The sequence below is a fragment of the Lampetra fluviatilis genome, chromosome 4, assembly GCF_964198595.1.
Source record: "Lampetra fluviatilis chromosome 4, kcLamFluv1.1, whole genome shotgun sequence".
NCBI classification, from domain to species: domain Eukaryota; kingdom Metazoa; phylum Chordata; class Hyperoartia; order Petromyzontiformes; family Petromyzontidae; genus Lampetra; species Lampetra fluviatilis.
The window spans coordinates 8,756,250-8,777,660 of record NC_136278.1 but is presented as its reverse complement, the minus strand read 5'-3'; the positions used below and the strand labels follow the sequence as shown (position 1 = coordinate 8,777,660).

General features: G+C 46.2%; 1 protein-coding gene across 1 annotated transcript in view; it reads right to left on the bottom strand.

The window, feature by feature from the left end:
- MARCHF5 (membrane associated ring-CH-type finger 5) overlaps positions 1-21,411 on the bottom strand; it is a 191,849-nt gene that overhangs the window by 111,972 nt on the left and 58,466 nt on the right. The window contains exon 2 of the mRNA XM_078855518.1: positions 11,192-11,394. Within this exon, the coding sequence (XP_078711644.1) occupies positions 11,192-11,394 (203 nt within the window). The remainder of the gene's footprint in view (positions 1-11,191; positions 11,395-21,411) is intronic.

The following is a 21,411-nucleotide window of genomic DNA, read 5'->3' as shown; positions in this document are numbered from 1 at the left end:
TATACACTCCGGCATATTGCCTTACTTTGCAATGTACTTATCTCCAAAGCGATTGCTTATTATGTGGTTAGTTCATGAATATATCACAAAAAGAGAACTCGAAAGTTTATTTTCTTGATAGATACTTAATATATTTTTCTTTATATATCTCTTGATACATTTAAGTATTTTTATATCCGGTGTGTGTACAATATGTGTGTGTTAGCGTGCTGCGCTGCAAACCTGACAACCTGGGTTCGATTCCTGCTCTCGGCCAACACCAGCGACGATTATCTGAACCAGTCATCGGCCTCCCCTAGATCGACTCAGCCTCAGATGAGTACCTGGTGCGGTGTGTAATAACATCGCCACTGGGGAGACAAAGGCGACCGGGCTTAGTGATGGCCACTTACGCCCTCGTGTGCCGTGCCGGCCTTTATAGGTGCTCGCTAACAGCACTCGCTCCAACAGTTTGTTTAGGCTAGACGGGGATATTTGCTTGTTTGTTTGTTATACACCTTTATACATAAATCAAACACAGTAAAGGTCTTGAGGGTAATAATGGCAGCAATTCCATGGGTGCTACATTCATTGTAATGACAACGGCAGTGGTGCCTCATCACAACGTTGGAATATTGTACAATTAAAAAGGCCCTGCCAATCTCAGAGAAGAAAAAAAAAACCCTGTAAGTACATGTACGTGATTTTTTTTTCATACGAGTTTCAGGTAATGCCATCACACATTATGTGTGTGTCTAGTTTTATTGCGCAGTTTCACCGGTAGTGAGTCACCGCTTTAGCCCAAAAGTAATTTTAGCTTCTCATCCAAATGCCAAGATTTTGTGAGTGCGAGACAGGCCAGCGGTGCGAGGGCTGAAACGAGGTGCAATATAATTCCTGTGTGGAGTATAAACACACGAAGCACGCAGGTGCATTTCATTTTGTGGTGATATATGCAAGACAAATCACTCCGGGCTTAGAAACAAATCCGCTTATTGCATGCGAGTACATCACACGAGCTTTAAATGTCATATTTGCAATTAGCAAAAGTGACCTTTCCGATACGTATACGTATGCACCTCACAGTTTTTGCGAAGATATGAATGCAGAAACATGCAAAAAGCATTAAAATAACTCCCGTGCCTCGTGTCATAAATTTTCTATGCAGCCACCCCTGCTTCTGTGGTCGAATGTAAAAGCACTTCGTTTAATGAAGGTAGCTCAACACCTTTTGCCAAACTGCAAACGCACGTGATGACATTACATTTAATAAAAAAAACACATACACCGTTAAAAAAATTCGGACACATACAGTAATGACCAACGATCTTGACAAATACGAGTGCAATAATCTACCACAATGCAATGAAGCGCTTGCACATACAAGCGTTTTTAAAATGTGTGCTTGCTTTGCAATCACGTGCTCATTGTCAGAGTTTGGCACGAGCAAATTGCCCTCGGCTAGAAATCACATTTATCCCTGCATTTAAGACCGAACCAGGATTTCTCCACAAATCTAGCTGTTGCCTGATGATGCACGTTGGAATTACTGGCGAAACATCGTACTCAGATTTTAAATGTGGGTTTTACTCTCCAACACACGGGTGTGCTGTACGAGTAACAAATTGGCACGTTCTGTTTACGTGACAAACCTACTAATTGGCTGTCGTGTGGTGGTGGGTTTAACTACACATTTATATTTACGCAATCTAGCCCAAAAACCTCTATTATGGATATTGGTCACGAAAGCCTGCTACGTGTTAAACAAATATTAAAATAAGTTATTTTTCATAGGCCAGAGAAGGCACAAACAGACACCGTCAAACCACCGACACATCTGTGGTTATAAATTTAACCCGAGTTATTCAAATTACAGCTCCGCGTGCCATCGCACCATCACTCCACCACGCTGCCGTAGTCGTGCACGAGCGCGGGCACACAAACAATCTTGCGAGCAAGCCAGGCCGAGTCGACGGATCCAGCGCCACGAACACTAAAATCTGTCCGATCACGATTTTGTGCCGAATTTCGCCTCCGCGCCAAAGCCTCTTCAACCACCTCCATGGTGCAAACACACGAGAAAGCACCGCCGACATACGAATGACGCACGCCGATAATATTTCTCCCCCCCCCACCTAACCTCAGCTTCTCAACGTCATCACGATGACGCATAAAAGCAAAGGAGGCGCAGATCACACGGGCGGAGGGGCTGCAGGCAATGTGCACAGCTAAGTGTCTCAACTCCCACGCTGAGCAGCCTGCCTGCAAGCGTGTACAGCTCGGCTACTTGAGAGCGAGCGCGATGCAGCAGCAGCAGCAGCACGATCTGCAGCGGAGGCAAAACAAAAGTAAAGGGCAGCAGCACATTCTGTCAGGGCTCTACCCCAGAAATATAGCTCTGATAGGATTAGAGGACCGTGCAGGTTGTGGCGTCCACGTGGTGCGATGCTTTCCCCCCGCCGCAAGACGCTGTAGCTACAGGTGAAATCGCACTGGGCTGTAAACTCCATTCTTGGCCACACATTTGCAAACGGCACAACCGTGTTCCCCCCGTCACCGTTCGTCACAACGAGAGCGGCCGGGCGGCCGGGCAGGTGGGCGGGCAGGCTCGCAGCCGGCGCATCTCGATCGGTTTGCTTTTGTCTCGTGGCGCCATGTTTTTTTTCTTTGACCGTCAAATAGAGAAACCTGCCGCCGACGCCTCGACGGAGCCAGCCTCGCGTTTACATTCAATTTATATGCAGCCACGGCACGTTTGAGAAAAAAAACGCAAATCGAGCATCGCGGACGAGGCTGGGCGCAGTGCGACGACGTGCGGCGCGACGAGAGAGACACGCGAGGGCTCCGAGGAAACGTGGCAGCGTGCGACACGTTTCGGCTCGCTTTGCCACGGGAGACATTCGCTCTTGCAGAGAGATCACCCCCCGCTTTTACACTGCGGTCACAGGGAACACCGGGGCTGCCACCGACGGCCCGCCGCTTTGATCTGCGTGCGTAACCTCTCGGGGGGCCCAATATCTGAAGAAGAAGAAGAAGAAAAATATCTCAAATGTGAACTGTAAAATTATATAAATTACTTATGACAACATAGCTCTCATGTTGGCTTCCCTGCTGCTGTTACTGTTATGTAAGCCGGCCCCTGGCCTTCAGGCATGAACAAGAATAAAAACCATCGGCAGGGTTTGCACGCGTATATATGCGTATATTAAGCTGAAATAATAAATTACCAGGGCAAGGACATTCGCACTGACATTAGCATGACATGCAGGGAATAACCTTTCTGTTGAGCAATAACAATGTACATAAACAATGTAAATAATAACTGTAGTGTCCTTTATGTAACCTGGTGAGAATGCAGACATAATGGAGATAATATCCATACTAAATCAGCGTAATTATCTGCTACGGACGTGCATAATAATAAACAGCCATGAGTTTGGCGCGCGAGCCATGATCACCCCATATGAATCTGTTTCCATGTCGCTTTGCGCACACGCACCGGTTCGCGCTGCAGTGCCTTGGTTAGTTAGCGGTGGGCGAGTGTGAACGTGCTTTAAATACTGACGGCTTCTAACTGGCACAACCACGGCCATTGCGGACGGCTTTGGGACGCGTCAATACGGCATACACTTAGAAGCTGGTCACCAGAATTCGCTGCCTTGTCAAAAAAATGTGCTTTAATTGCATTAAAAGAATGTTAATGCAGTTAAAAGTTCTGGTATGCTCATCAAAATATATCCCCCCATCAGACATCAAATGCCTTGATTACAAACACAGATGGTTTGATGAAGAATAAATATATGCTGATGTCAACGCCTTTATCATTATCTAGCGACAACGCACGTTACATGAAATATTCATAAGTTCTACCAGTGCTCTTCATATAGCGCACTGTAATTAATTTATACAGGCTGTCAGCTGTTTTTTAATACTTAGCAAAAGACATAAGGGAATTACGGCAGACAGTCGTGATATAAGGCCTATGAGATGAAATGCTGATTGATAGAATTAGTTGGTAACTTAGTATGGGCGATGCATCCAAGTTGTCTCAAATAACATGTGGGCAAACTGTTATCATCTCAAATGCAGATCCTGTAAAGTAGGCCACCACCCATGTTTTCCTATAATCTCACAAATCACATCCCAAATGTGCCACCGGACGCATGTAATGACGCAAAGGAGCCCTGCTGTTGGTGTCTTGAGTCAGCACAGCCTCACATCGGAGCGCCATGGTGGCGAGATGTTCATTGCCTCACCACTGAGTATAGTATACAGGAGGTTGTGGGGTTTGATGTCTGACCCTGACACCTGCATATTTGCATGTTCTTCCCATCTTTGCTTGGATTTTTCTCCGGGTCCTCCAGTTTTTCCTTCCACATTTAGAATCAACATCACGCGTTCAGAGTATTTGGCAGCTATAAACTTCCACAAAAGCCACTTCGTTGAGCTGTCATGTACGGACACGTCGCTTCTGAACCGCACCTCCGATTAGCGCGGTTGGCTACGTATGGTGTGAAAAAAGTTCAACATACATACAAAAAAAAAGCGATATAGCTCAGTGGGCCTTACCTGGTAAAAGAAAAGATAAATAGTTTACATCGCGTCAAAGGAAGGGCCCCTGGAGATGACGCCACAGAAATGCTTCTGAAGTCACTTCAATGGGCCTCTCTTACCCAACAATGGCATCACTTCACGCTCTATAAAGCGCTCATCGCATGCCAGTTATGTAACGGTTGCTACTTACGATTTTGAGCTCGGCCGCATTAAGGGGGAAAAAAAATCTCGATGAGGATTTTATTTTTCAGCAGTTTATTGGTTTGGGACTATCAAACCTGTGCTCCTGGGGAAAACTAGATTATAGAGACTCTGCGCGTACGTAATCATGAATTAAATCAAATTCTAGTAACGCTGGGTGCTCGACACAGGGACGTAGTTCATTAGTACTTTAACCGGAGCATGTCGGTGACCACCGTATGAACAAAACTGGTTTAACTAAGGGTGACTGCCTTATTGGAACCCAGGTAGGGAGACTGAAGGTGAGATGAATGGATATGGTAGAATGAGACATGCAGATCGTGGATGTGAAGATAGAAGAGGGACACAGAATGGAAGTACACGGAACCAACCCCTTTCAATAACAGAGCTGTTGGCTTTGAAGAAGAACAAGACCTTGATTTGAACCCACGATCTCAGCAGCATGCATAAAATTGTTCGCTCCGTTGCTGGCATTATGGCCCTCTGAGTCACCCAACTGCCTATGCCAATGTGGTTTTATGCAAACGTATTGGCATCGTATTTATGTCAGGAATCAGTGGATTGGTTAAACAAGTGACAAGTTGTGCGGGCCTTGACGAGACTGTGCATGCATGCTTTTCTGCCGAGACCTCACTCAGGGCCATGCTCAATGTGAAATAAGTGCGTCAACCAGCAAACACGCAATTAAGATTAACCTGGGATAATCACTGGCTACCTACCAACAATGCAGAATTCCCATTACCACTCACATGTTGAATTCATACAATGCACCGTACAACAAGCAGCTCAAACCGCCACAGGTATAAGAGGGCCGAGAGAACCTCTTCCACCCTGGCCAGACATCTTGGAAGAGGTGGGAGTCAGCACACTTTACTCCATCACACACAACCTATCGATCGGCTAGCTGCTGTGTTGCCAGTTCTACTGCTGGATGACTAATATCATGGAGTAAATATCGATGCTACCTTGATCACAGGAACAAAGTGAATTGTCCATCGACTCAAATTTAAATACTTTGCAAGTTAAAAACAAACCTAGTGATTTCTCGTTTAGAAAGAGACACTTTTAATGCGGAGTCAATCAACGACGGGCCTAGCACGTGGTGTGCCCAATCACGTGTTGTTCACCGTTGCGGTGAACAGAAGAACATCACGCGCGCATGCTGGAAACATTAATCAGCTGCCACGCGAAGGGGTTAACCCCGCGGTGGGCTTTCAGTGTAAAGGTCGGCGGTGGGTAGAGTGATCCACGCTGGTGTTCTGCGCGGCGGCGTCAGCGCATCTTAATGGTTGGGGATTAGAATCTGGGGGGGGGGGGGTGGGGATGAGAACGGCATCGAGGAGATGCAAGGAGAGATGTAAGCTGCTCACCGATCTTGTGCAGTGGCATTCGGCGAGAATGCGCAATAACTAAAGCGAACACGCGAGAAGGGCAGTAAAAATCCATCCCCCCCATGTCTCCCAGCACTCAATCCTGCTAAGGGCGGGCCTGACAAAATGCTGATTAACCAAAACTAAGCCATCGTTCACAGCATTGTGCCTATACCGCCCGTTTGCTTAATTACGGTACAACACACGCAAGCCCACTCAAGATTGTTTAATAACAAAATATAATACAAATCGCCATCTGCCGTGATCAATCCACTGCTGGATGCATGCCTCCCCCAAGCCATCGCCATCTCTCAAGAGCCTGTGATGTAAAACTCCACCGAGAACCTGCTGATGTATCACGCTCCATTTCCACGGTGAAAGTTATGCCGGCCACGCTGCTTCCCTTGCCTGCCATTCCATCGTTAGTCTCGACCAATAGCCAACATCCTTTCTAATTAGATGTCCTGTCCAAGCCAACATTGTTTTCATTAAAAGCCAAAAGTATGTCGTTGCTGATGTCTATAATGACGCCATTAGTTACATCTTTAATTTCGTCTTCAACACATGCAGTGGATGATACACGTTACAAACCTACGGCATATCGTGCACGTGTGAACACATACACCAAGGGTGCCTGTTATAGCCCGATCAGACCGGTGCAGCTGCTGCTGTTAGCGAGTATCTATTAAGGGCAGTGTGCCTACTCGAGGGGTTGGCGGGGTCAACGTCACGCGCCGCTGCCCTTGTCTCCCCGAGCGCCCATGTTGACACACTGAACTGGGTAATCATTTTTAGGCTGTGTAACCTTTGAGAAGACCCATGCCAAGTACAGACACCAATTTCCACTTAAGTGCATGACCAGGAATTGCACCGGAGTCACTGGGTTGCCTATGTAATTGCCTTACCGGTACACCATTGCTCCCAATACGCAGAGAGCCGGTCGAGTGGTGTACAGACTGCTGGGAGAAGCACCGTTAGTGAGGGCCTATGAATGCTGATATTGTACACAAGAGAGTACTGTGGTCAAAACTAAAACTACCTTTGTCTCCCCAGAGCTCATGATGAAGCACCGCACCAAGTACTGTACTTGTTTTAAAGCTGAGTAAACCCGTGGTTCTGATCACAAATGCTATTGCTTTGTGCGTGGCTAGTCGTGGCGTTGAATCCAGGTGGCTGATATTGTTGAGCACTTGATTTTGAGCATTTGATTATTTTGTGCTCACACACAGCCCTTATAGCCTGTAACCGACTTTTGGTGCAAGTGTTGTCAGCGAGTACCCATACCTGTAAACCCATACAATTTACCCGTATTCTTGTTCAGGGAAATTGAACAACATTTTTCTGTCTATTTATTTGTGTTTCTCCCTTGTGATGGAACTTTGTAGGATAAACATTTTAGATTCCTAAGGGCACGGGGTGACCAATAAGGTCTGAATTTGTCTGTAATAAGGTAGGCACTGATAAGGGATTGACAAGTATGAGTACCTATAAAGACCGGCACAGCACACAAGGATGTGGGTGGCCAACACCATGCCTGGCCGCGTTTGTCTCCCCAGTGGCAAGGTTTACACACCCCATCAGGTACTCATTTGAGGCTGAGTAAACCTAGGGGAGGCCCAGGACCGGTTCAGATAATTGTCACTGCCAATGGCCATGAGCGGGAATCTAACTCGGGTCCCCGGATTAGTAGCGCAGCGCGTGCTAACCGCTACACGTACACACACACACACGTATGCGCACGCACGCGCAGCACAGAAACGTGCTTGGGAGACAAATAGCAAGCACGGGCTTCCGCACAATACACTTGACCATCGTCCGTACTCCAGGTATGGTGGGCACACACACGTCCTTGAGTGACCTTGTTTACAAAGAGCGAGCGACCAGATGCTCCGTGCAGGAGCTGCAGATGGTCACAGCATCTCATTAACCTGACTACACAGGCGGGCTTTGATGAGTAACGTACATCGCCCGGCTTATAATGTGTCGCTTGTTATAGATGAGCAGGTGTGGTGTGCCTCGGTCGAGAAGGAAAAAATGACCGGCGTCACATCGTTCGCGTTGCACGTGGAACCACATACGTTGTTATCTGTGTGACGGCAGCATGGAACGTAAAAAGTGTACGGAGACACTCTAAATCAGAAGAGTTTAAATGTGCAAAAAAATTGTTATTAATTAACCAAAGTAAATGTCTTTTTTTGGTGTGTAATATTTCAAACGTCGTATTTTGTGAATGGGAGGACTGTGGTTGTACAATGTGCAGCACATGTATTTACAAGTAGTTCCTATACATTCGGCAGCGGAAGAAAACCTCTTAAGTATGCTGCCCATGTTAATGCGACCACTGATGTATTGTGTGCCGACAATGTCCACAATTAGCTTGGGTCACGCTCCGCTAATCCTCATAATGCCGAGCCTGCCAATATGCCGCCAAACCGGAGCAGGACATCTTTCATTCATTCATTTGCCGATTTCTTTTTTTTTTAAACCAAGGATTTATTCATACGTCTATTCATTCAGTAAGGGATCCGCCCGTTCATTTACTGATGGGCAAGACACTACACTAGCGCCATTTGTCCTCCTCCTGCCCGTCGTGCGTTCATGCGACTGCGCGGCAGCAGGCGCCGACATCCCCCCCCCTTGCCGCACTGGAAATGCGCCGCCAATAGTCGGCAACATTTCCCATATGAGCAGCCTCTGCCAAGAGCAATCACGCAATTTTGCATTTGATGCATTCACTTGGGGTCGTCCGTGATAACATACCTTATACTCTTAGGTTTTTCGGTAAAGTCACGTAGGTAAAAAAAAAAAATAGAAATAAAATAATAAATCACGACGTTTCGGAGGCAACACAAGTCTCCGTCATCAGATGGCACCGTCAAAGCTAGATTTACTGATTTATTATTTTATTTCTATTACTATTTCTATTATTTGTTATAAAAACAAATTTTTACCTACGTGACTTTACCGAAAAACCTAACAGTATGAATCCTTGCAGTCACGAAAGCTTCAAATCTAGAAATAACATACCTTGTTGGGCCTTTCAATCGCATGACAAAACAATATCCTCCACAATGCACATATGACTTTATTTTACAAACACTGCTGGCAAGACATTTGCAATGTTTGTTTAATATAAAAATCGTGGATTTCATATATATATAAAAAGTGCGCTGTAAGTGTCAACTGTTTCTGCCCCAGGTTGTTTGGAAGTCTGCTGTGGTAAAATGCCAACATTTTGCCTTTACTAATATTTTGCTCGGTTTCCTTCGTGCTTTTTTTATATTTATGTTTTGCCATTTCCAGCTGTCACACTCTCGTGTCTGTATATTGTACATGCAGTGTCTGCGAAAAGAGCAAAATAATTTTAAAAGCACACTTAAAACAGAGGTTTATAGTCGGACCGCACAACAGGCCAGCGAATAGATGCGAAACACACGACTATTTTGTACACGAGATAGAGCAGTGGCACAATTAGTGGTGGATTCAGGGGGGTGGGGGGAATGGAGGCGATTTCCACCCCCACCCACCCTCAAGAACCCGAAATTTGTCATTTTAAAGATATTTACCAAAGAAAAAACACTGATTATTTATTACTATAGTATAGAGCCATATTGAAAACGTTTGAAATTTCAGGTCCTTTTTTGTGGAGATACGAGATAAATGGCAAGGGGCACCACGGTGGTGAGATGTTAACTACCTCACCTGGTATGCAGGAGGTCGTGGGTTCGATCCTGACTCTGACGCCTGTATATTTGGAGTTTGCATGTTCTCCCCCCCATGGTCGCGTGGATGTTTCTCTGGGTCCACTGGTTTTTGGCTGCTATAAATTTCCACTTGATAAGCCACTTCGCTGAGCTATATGTGGCCAGGTCGCTTCTGAAAAGGAGCTACATAGCTCAGTGGGCCTTACCTGGTAAAACATTTTTTTTTTTATGTGTTTAATAGTTGTAAAGATTCTGAGCACAGTGGTTCGCACACTGCACTACGAGCCCTGGCACAGCTAGCAACAGTGACCAGTGGTATCACTGGTCCAGCAGTGGATTGACAAAGGGCCGTACACAACCATGCAAATATATGTAATCGTTGCGATGCATTTAGAGTCACATTTTTGCAATGTGAATGTTTATTTACCGACATTAAATTCACGTGTACCCGCATCGTTGATCTGAGAAACAGCTCGTGGTGTCTTACCTTGACCGCACCATTTCATGGCGATGACCCGTGTGGTTTTTTTCAAGGGATAACAACATATTCACGCACACACCGTGTATACTTACGTGCAGGACGTGCACACGTACGTGGATAATTGTAGAAACTGCTTGTGGTTAAAACAAAGGGCATCCTGATGTCTACAGCCCGAAGGCCGGAGGATATTCCACATTCCTACGACGGGGGCGAGTGTAATCATGTGGAAACAATTGCTTTGGCGCTGGTTGCCCTTGAACTTTGTTACATTAACTGCAGACGCCACTGCATATAATGCTATTTGCAGTGGCGTCTGCATTGCATTGTGTAATCACTGTTGACTTCCCACACAAAATGGTGCTCAGTTTATTTACCCCGGAGGAATGATGGGCAGAGGTGACCCCAACCAGCATGCCTGGTCACACATGCACATATTCTAAAGTGTCCACATAATGTGTGACCTCCCGCTGGAAAAACGTTCGCCAATCTACGAGGGTAGATTGCGACGTTTAAACGAACCGTGGTATATTTGTAGGTTGCCCACGTGCTCTTTTTCAATGTGGTCGCGTGACCGCGCGAGCCGAGCGGCGTCACGACTCGCAGGCCCCCGTGCCTCGGTGACATCGCCAGGTCTGGGGTCAACCGGCGGGAGGGGGCCATAAGCCAACAACAAATTCAACACAGACACACACACACACACAGGGGGTCTAAATGCAGCCGCCATCCCACCGTGCATATGCGAGGGACATTCGGGAAGATGGTTAAACGTGATTTGGGTGGGGTAGGGGGTGGGGGAGGGAGGTGAGAAGGGACACACGGGAAGGGAAAGGTAAAAGAGGAGCGCTGCAGGTGCATCGCCACAGCATAGCGGTGGTGGCGGTTGCGTTGGCGGCAGGCGTTACCGTGCTTGGGGAACATGATGAGGTACTCGGCGTTGCACTGTGGGCACGCCACCACCGCCGTGCCGTTGCCCTTCTGCTTCTCGTCCACCCAGCGCTGCAGGCACGTCTGGTGCACCCACTTGGTGGAGCCGCGGCACCGGCACGGCCGCACCCACTCGGCGGCGCGGTCGTCCTCGTCCGTCGCGAAGCACACCCAGCAGCTCCTGCACGGCACGCGGCGCACACCGCCAACGTTAACACGGCGCACACGCGCGTGTGCACACGTGCGCAAACGCAACCTGCGCAGGGGGGGGGCAGAGCTTCGGGGGACACACTGCTGATGGAAACATTAAAATCGAAGTGTGAGTTTAACACGTAGGCTTTCGCGACCAATATCATCCATAATAGTGAAGCTAGTTGTAATTACTGGCGAAACGTCTTACTCGGACTATAAATGTTGTGGCTTTGCTCTCCAACACACCGGTGTGCTGTACTAGTACCGAATTGGCATTTTCTGTTTACGTGATAAAGCTAACTAATTGGCTGTGTCGGGCGGTGGTGGGTTTAACGACACATTTATATATTTACGCGATCTAACCCAAAAAACCTGTATTACGAAGTGTGAGCTCTGGGCATAGATTGGTCACTGCTCAACTTCAGTGGGTGTCCTGAATCATGTGTGTCTATACAGCACTCTTGTCAATCCACTGTTTGACGATGGACCCCTTTAACCTTGTGGGATGTAGGGGTTATATATGGCCATACTTCACCATGCTGGTCAGTGCAGGTTGGTGAAGTGAGGGGAACAGAACCAGATCAGATATCTTTCATTACTGTAGGCCGTGACCAGGAATCGCACTCAGGTTGTCGGGGCTCAGAGCACTGTGCAATGAAATTGAACTCAGGTGGCCGGCCCTGCAGTACAAGTGCCTTTAGCATCGTGCCACCCTCCCCCTAAGTGCATGCACAACACACAGAGAGCGCACATAACCCACCAACGCGCGTCGGCAGACACGCAAGAAACACACACCACACGCATGTCTCAAACCACACCGTCATTCCAATTACCGACATAAAAACAAACAAGGAACACACATAAAATACGGAGCACGCACACTAGCGCGTGCGCAAATGCACATGAGCGCAAGGGTAAAGTCAGGTCGTGGCTATTACGTCAATTTTAATGGGGCCCAATCCATCGTGGACAACGCTTCAAAGATGTCTCAAGTGCGGCGGAGGCCGGTAACGGAAGAGCCGTCGGTCACTCGTGCCAATGGGCGAGAGGCGCCATTGGGATGGGAGACGCACGGTGGCAAGCGTGTACACGCAGGTGCGGGCATACCCACACCTCCACACGCACACTCGCTCGCGAGAGAGAGAGGCAAGCGTGATGGCAGCGTTGCCCACGGACGCACGACGAGAGCGAGCGCGTTTCTCCAGCGGAACGTTACCGCCCGTCTGTGCTGCGTGCTGGTCCAAAATCTTGCGGGCACATGAGCCAAGGTGAAACGGCGAGCGCCCTTGCCGGGGCCGGCGCGATGCCCTCGCGAGCGTCACGCGGCAACACGACGACAGCAAGTCACGTGTCTCGCAAACGCACATTCACGCAAAATGCGTAATGCCTACTTTAGCAACATGTCGTCCTCATTTTAAAACCTATATATTTTTTTAAATGTTGTAGAACATGAGATTAAAAACAAACAAAAATATTTCCATATGCTAACTATATTAATTAAACTAGCATTTAAAACTTGTACAAGAATGGACTGAGTCAATGTCATCGTGGGAATCCTCTTCCAACTATAGTATCAGACAATTAAATTTTGTTGTGTTTAACCACCTAATATAAGCACCCAGTTTAAGCACTTGTAAACATTTGAACTAAACATTCGCGATGCTAAAATGCCCCGGGATGCAAGGTGACTAGAAGATGGAAGAACAAAAAAATTATTAAATCCATTTGTACGGAGCATTAAAGTGTTTATCACCTCGTCTGTATGGGTTTGCTCTGCGTGTTCCAATCTCCTCCCACATCACTCATTGTTTTGGCCACACATCCCAGTATAGAACCCACTGAATACAAATCTCAAGTGTCAATGAGGCTTTCCTGGATAAACAGAGAGCATTATTATTACGTAAATATTAGTGTACGGGCAGAATTACAACCTCAGCAAGTGTTAAAAAAGGCCCGACATTGCATCATTTACTGCAATGCTAACCTTCACCTCTACTAATTCAAATAAAAAAACACATGACATCCTGCATGATCAGCTATTTATTGGCCTTTATCGAGCCAGAGAACCTTCTAACCTAAACACAGCGTGTCACTGCAAAAATCATAAAACCACAATTACATGCCAAAAGAGCGAGGGCTCTTTTTCGATGGAAACAGTGCAGGTGAGAAGTGACATCACTGAAGCAGGGCTAAGCCACGTGACATGCAAAACATGTTCAAAAGGACAGCTTATAATAGCTACTATTGTCAGCAGAGAGGTAATATGCCACGGCACTTATCGGAAGGTTCCTAGTTCAAACCCCTATCGGGGATTGAAACATTCTCTCATTCACTTGGTGGGAGGCCAACAGCAGTAGCCATTATTTAAATGGACTGGTCACTGCCATAGGAATGGGGAATCAGCGACACCACAGGCAACAGGCCTGGCAAAAGAGACCTGGGCCAATGCTGGTATGAGCACTTAAGACTTTTGATTTTGAAATTATCACAGCTGCTGCCCAAGAGTATTAGTTCAACATTCAGGCAGATCTTGGCCATAGCGGCCCTTGACTCGGAGTCACTGCACAGCCTCTATGCAGCACATCAATCGGCGACGTGCAAAATACAGCATTTAATTCATACGCACCCAATTGGTAACATTTCAGTGGAGGTCATGTTTAGATGCTGTGTACGAACATGCGTACATTAAGTAAGCTTGCTCTGCTTTTTTTTCGCTCAAAGGCTTCCGGATGAATGGAATAGTCTGTCGGGGCAGCTCAGTAAAACTGGAAGACAATCAAAAGAACCATTTAAAAAGCGGTAGGACTTGTTCTTGGTAAATAGGCTGCTTGGGGGATATGGCCAACGCACTCGGGCAGAGGAACAGTAAGGCTTCTTGTGTCTATTGGGCATTAAAGACGAGCAGCCTGCAAGAGCCTCGCTCATAAAGGGACGACCCAGAAGGAATGAATGGCCTTTTTCTGGTTGCAAAACGATCTAATGCTCTAATGCAAGCGCTCATTGGTATGTTCACCTTGAGAATTCGGAAAACGGCCAATGTGACATTAAAACAAAGGGGGGGGGGGGGGTGGAACGTCTCGCTGGAGCAGTGCGCGCGCAACGCTGCCTCAATGTTTCGCGGCACAGAGCTGAGAGAGAGAAGGAGACGAGGAACGATCCGAAGGCATCGGCGACAACGTTGTGCGCGAACAAACCCATCTGAAAAAAAGTCTATTTTCGGGAATCAATTTTTTCGTAAGTTTAAATCACCCCTAGCTTTATGCGTATTAATGTTCATTCCCCTCCCTCTTCTTTTAAGCATTTTAAGGGAGCGTCTGTGTGAAAAATCATGAAAAGATGCGCGACTCGTGAGAGCAAGGAAAGTCTCCAGCGTGGGCGAGCGGCGGCCGATTACCATTCAGAGCACAGTGGCGTCGAGAAACCAGAAGGGAATGACCTTAACACGTCGAGTTGATAATTGCGCTGGCCTTACATTGGCATATTTGCTCACGGTTTAACGTTCTGCTGATGAGCCGTACTGAAAAACATCCTTAAACTAAAACGAATCAGTATTATTCTCGGCACATTGCTGCACGGCACGCACTCGGTTTTAAAGCCGGCGGGTGGGGTTGCTGATTAAAGAGCACATGATATATATACGCTGTTTGGATAGTTGCATGAGGCACACAATTTATACTCCAGAGTACAGAACCAGGAAATTTGTTTTCTTTAGTTGCCCCTCCCCTCATCCCCACGGTGGGAGGATGCAAGCAGGCCCCCACAAGTCAGAGTGCATCATACACGCACACTCGTTATTATCATCATCAAAGCTCATCGGATTTCTCCAGGATAAATACCGATTCTGATGATTCTGACTATTTGTTGTTGTGGAAATCCCTTCCATTTAGCCACAGAAATATAAAAATAAATGTTTCAGTCCATCTGCCTAAAAATAGGCTTACCAGACGAATATTATACCAGCAGCATTTTGCTTTAGCAAGCAAACTCTAAGACTGGTTTAGGTATTCTGTATCTCACGAGCAGAGTTAGGCTTGTTAAAAAAATATATGCTGCTGGAGATCACAGACCCAGTAAGTGAATGCTTCGAACGAGAGCGTCTGCCTATTAAAATGCAAACTCGTGCCCCCCGTCAAGGTGGTGCGGAGACCCTATCAAACAAGTGCATCAACCATCTGTTAAATTGTGGCGATGTCAAGAGAAATGTCCAGAAAACGTCCCCTAGATTAGGTCAGTGTGCCCCACATGTCATAACCATCTTTGGAAAAAAGCCCAGAAAAAATAAAAGTCCCCTTGCCAACTGCTCGCTGGGGCTAAAATCTCCCACGCTGAGTCAGGGAGGGGGGGGGACACGTCTATCAGAGCCAAATAGCCGCGGTATTACACCGGAATGGGCTGTCGCTACAAAAGGCACACGCGGTGACGATCAGAACGCATCGCCGAGCGCGACGGAAACTTAACATCGCGCAAAATGTGCTCCGTTAAAACAAAAAAAGGTGCGACACCGACACGTGGAGCTTCGGAGAGCAATGGTGGTGAGCGTGAGAGCTCTAATTGGAAAGCAGCTGGAATAGGCAAGATTGGCCGATTGGCTGAAAGGGGTTGGAAGTGACTGGGCCAAATGATTTGTAACCTTGCAAATCATAGCTACTCCCGTAATAGGTGTCGCCCCCCCTGATTTACGTCCACTGCTGGATGACGGCCACTCCACGCCGTACGGATCGTGGGGGTCAGTTGACAGCACTTCGCCAGGCCGATCAGTGTGGGCTGAAGGAGGACGGCGAAGATGCGGGAGCGTAGAAGTGTATCATGACAATCGCTTTTGGTGCGCTGCCCTCTGATGACCAGCGCGTGGGGCCCATGTGGGTGCCCCGTCCGGGCATGATCCAGGCTCAACTCGGCCAAATACCAAGCATGAAATTAATTTTGATTTAAAGCTTTCGTGACTGCAGGGATTCATATTCTTGGTTCTTTCGGTAAAGTCACGTAGCAAGAAAATAATATTTTATTATTATTTTAATATTTCCTTTCTACGCGACTTTACCGAAAGAACCAAGAATATAAAATAAATTTTAACCTCTCACTTCACACTCGGTTGCAGTAGGGTCAGAAGACAATGGTGTGCTTAATTGCCAGTTGTATTTAAATTCAAAGAATAAAGCAAGTCCTTGTTTAAACGCAGTAGATGTGCTTCTGAAAATTGTCGCCTTCAGCGAAAACAATTTCCCTACAATTAACGCAATGATAAAGTTTGGCGAAATACGATGTACTACGCGCACACAGTGAGATGGCGGGATTAACAAGTGAGGGTCCGCCACCACATGACTGCATCATTCCGCTCAGTCACACAGCTCAAGGGAGTAGTTTGTCGTCGACCACTCGGAAACCGCAATATAACGGTGCGCGTACCGCGTTGTAACGGTGCACGTTCACCATTGCGCCAAGTGTCCCCTAATGGAAGAACAGCGTTAAAAGCGAAAACGCATTGTGTGAGCATGCGTGTAGCGAGGTCTTACCGTACATACAGTCATATCTCGGTATACGACCACTTTGGAATACGTCGAATTTGGTATACGTCGTGTTTTGACGAGAGAGAAAATGTCTTGGGATACGACGTCTTGCTTGGGATACGACGCGCTTGCTAGAACTTGTATGGGTCAGGATGAGTCACCGCGTACCCGCGTAGACCCCGTTCACAACTGAAACAAAGCGCCGCTCCTCAGTCTGCCTGTAGATCTCGTTCAGTGCACAACCCTTGCTATCAACTCCTCTCACCAAGGTAAAGTGATGTTAAATTATATTTTTATTTCAATTTATTTTAATTTATTTATGCATTTATTTTAATTTATAAGTGCATTTTAGTAATAAGTAGTGTCTAAATTATTTTATACAACCCCATTAATGTATAATATGCCATATAAAATATCATTTCTTTTCCTCTGGAACGGATTATTTCGTTTCCCTTTATTTCTTATGGGAAAAATTCGTTTGGTATACTGTACGTCATTTTCGGTATAAGCCCTACCTTCTGGAACGAATTAACGACGTATACCGAGGTACCACTGTATATTTTTTTTTAAGCCGGGCTTTAAAAAGGTTAAAGTTACGCGGTACGAAATTTTGTACCTGTTGAGGGTGTGCTGGCAAAAGTGTGAATCAAATGTGATGTATCACTAATCTCAAAGTGTTCATGCAAATGTGGCTTAGCTCCATCATCCAGGAGGGAACGCGCAGGAGACGATTTGAATTGAGCCAAACTGCAATGTCTGCTGGTACAAGCGCACGAGATTTGCCATCGTTTCATTCCCTAATAATTGCTGCTCTCGGCTATATTGATCCCTTTCCATATCCCTTAATACATGTGAAAGGATTAGAGGACGGTCTACGCAATAAACATACATTGGTATAGGAACCTGTCAAATAGGGAAACTGGAGAGTTTGTGCAATAGCGCATTTAATGTAGCTGTTGCATGTTCTGTGACCATTTGGCTCCGGTCAAGTTTTTTTGTTACTTAAGCTAGTCTATAATACATGTTTCTAATTCTATCATTTTGGTAAAGGAACACAGTGATGTTGAATGATTAAAAGAATGGATTTACCCTTTCTGGCATAAATACAGGTGTGAAGATTTTCAAAAACCAAATAGACACCAATTACAATGCATTGTGTCTGCATTAAACACACATACTTGTGGTAAAAAAAAACTCAAACAAATATGCTTTGATGATGTATGCACTGTCCTTGAAACTGATTGACCTGCACAAGAGACAGCAACTTATATGGCATTGTCTCACCAGTGCTGACCACAGGTCGCTAAAAGGACAATGCAAACGCAAAACATTAAAAGCTCAGCTTAAGCAGTTTCAGCTATTCACCAGTATCAAGATATTTATCATTTTGTATGAACAAAATATGTGGAACTTACCCAATAGTCCAGCATCTCCAAACTCAAACAACCCATGTTGCTCATTCCACATTCCCATCAAAGGGGGCCAGATTTTGAGCATCAAGGATCATCTGGTTATCAAGCCTCTCTTTTTGTGAGGGCATTAAACACCACTGGTTCATTATCGACAGTGTATTTCAGAATGTCGCGCGAATAAATACACCGGCTGATGTCTCCCGTCACAAGAAGATATTCAGCTCAGTTCTAAACGGGAACAACTGCGTGTATGCCTAATGCATAAATAATATGCACTTGCATTCGCATTCATGGAGACACTAAAAAGTGACGAGAGGGGAAAAAAAACTTCAACTTTCTATTGTTTAAATAACCACCTGTGCCCCTGCTGTGGGAATTGAGTAACCCTAGAAACTCAGAGGTTAACTATCGCATGTTCGAAGAGCATCCGCTGGGGAAACAAGGAAACCAATTTTGGTTGGACCATGCCTCGATACCTTACGCAGTTATTAAGATGCCACTCGTGGGAGCACAGAGATAAAACAATTACGTTTTAAATTACTTCTTCCACTATCACTACATTTACACCCCAAGAAATCGTCACAGAGTCTCAACATTCTTTGTCCGGCGGGTCCTGGCCAAGTTTTAGCAGTATGAGGCCGATGTTGCTGCTTTTCGTTTTCACAATTGAGTAATTTGTGGTTATTTTTTCAACATTGTGATGTTGAACAAATACCATTTTTTTTAGTTTTTGCCATTGGAGGAAACCAGAGAACTAGGAGGAAATCAACAGAGGGAGAAGATAAAACTCCCCACAGAAAGATGCCCTAGTTAGAAATTGAACCCACACTGGTCATGCAGTGAGGCACATGTGTTACCACTGGCACCACGACCCTACCATGAACCGTACTCAATAAGGCATTGCAGGACTGACTGCACCTGCAGTGGTGGACAAGCGTGAACAAAACTCACAGCCTGAACGATTAACACGTTTGTCCTATAGCATAACACATATGCTGTGAGCTATCTCTTCGGGCAAAGGATTTTGAAGAATGGTCATTGCCCGAGAACATTAGCACACTGTATACTTTTCTGTTGCAAGGAAAAGTTAATGGTAAAAGTGGAGCGGATTTTGCTCTGTGTTATTTACGGTACTTTCACATCCTCAAACTCGCAAGCACACTCATGGCGGTGGCGCAAAACATCGTATTTCTTAGCCGGTGAGCGCGTGTGTGCACACACACCACAGTCATGTGCGGCATTTGAATAATCCGGAGCGTGTGCTCAGAAAAAAAATATATATATAACAAATCAAATGGCTGTTTCCCTGGGCTCTGCAGTCAGCACCTGGAACACCACCAAGGGGTTACTGTATTTAAAAGCATCTGTTGGGATTACTCTGGGTGGGGAGGGGGGGAAAATAAATATATAAAAATTGACAAAACCATTCAGCCTATTCAATCAGCCCAGGTTAGTGGTGTCAGGCCTCGGGCTGACTGGAGACGGCTTGCAGCGGTACGGCCACCTCCCTCCGCACATTGCACCGAGATGAACTGTAGGAGCCGCAAACCCCCTGCGCCTCCCCCTTCCCATAAGCCACCTCCCTTTCCCGATTTAATCATTGCACAGCAAATAGTCCCGCTGACCTCCGCGTCGCCCCCTAAACTCCCATCGGCCCCCAAACTCTCATCCTGCTCACGTAACGGGGGCTGATAATTAGAAACGAGCCGCTCCTCCGCCCTCTCTGCCAGCCCGCAACACCCACTGATCAGGGCGTGCGAGTTCCTGATAAAGCGCGCGGTTCGTGTATATACAGGGAGCACACAAAAAAAACCCCATTGCAGACCACGGACTGAGACATTGCTTCCTTCGTTGTCGGCCGTACATTTTGAGGCGCGTTTGAAGGCCCGGTGAGGCACCGTTGAACCGAAGATGTGACCGCAATACGCAGGCAGAACATGGCTGTCACTTGACATTGTTAGCGAGCCACATTGCCGGATTCAACATCATTTCTGTGAATTAATATTCCATTACAAAGGGTTGATTTATATTTCACTACAACAGTGTCGTTATTATTTTAGGCAGCAGGTCAAATATTGCACTGAGCATTTGACTTAAATATAAAATAAAGTTGAATAAATTAGCTACATGTGTACCGGACTTGATATGGGAATGGCTTTCCAAGGCCAGACTTTATATATTAATGATTAAGCAATATCAAAATTATATGCAATGTTTTATTTCTCTCTTGGCATTACGAGTACCATTAATAAATGGTAAAGGAAGATGCATTGTTGGAACACAGGCACATCATTTATTTACCAAGTTAATTCATTTATTTAATCCATTCATACTGTCCCCATACAACGCTCGCTCACTTAAGTCGCATAAATCTTGTTTATAAAGCTGTGCTTTTTTTGTTGGGAATAAGACTCAATACATGTTGACACTGATGCACAAACATTAATGGCCTGCTAGGAAGTGGCGCAGTACCTCCAAACTCAGAGAACAGATAAAAGGCAGAGCAATCAAAAAAATCTTCCTTCCAGCATGTCGGGATCCTAAACGCCACCACCCTTTGCCACAACAGGGCGGGAGGAACTTTGTACAGCGAGCTTGCCCAGGTCACCCAACTCCAACGCAAAAAACTGGGGGCGGACACGAGACAGTCTGGAGCGAGCGAGTGCGTGCGGCGTATGCACAGCCAGACATCTGAGGAGGCACAAAATGGTCATGTCAGCACGTCCTGCTTTTGTTGACTGCCATTGCGCTTCCTGTGTTCACGTGTCGTCGATTGAAAGAGGCGCTTGGGGGGTCACATGTTTTAAACACATTAAAAAAATGTTTATATTGTTCCTGTCCGGGTTTAGAAGGTGTTGGCGGCAAAGGAGGGGGGGGGGGAATTAAATTTAGATCTCACAAAGACAATATGCCAACTGTCATCATCGCCACAACATCACGCTTAATCGACGAGTCAACACTTTATCCCCCTTAAAATTGTTTTTAGAGTAAGCGGGAACGTAATTATTTTCGGCCAACCTGTTTATTTGTTTTAAACGATCACGTGTCTGCGATCACTCCTCTACCCCGGAGCTAGACTGTAGGCAA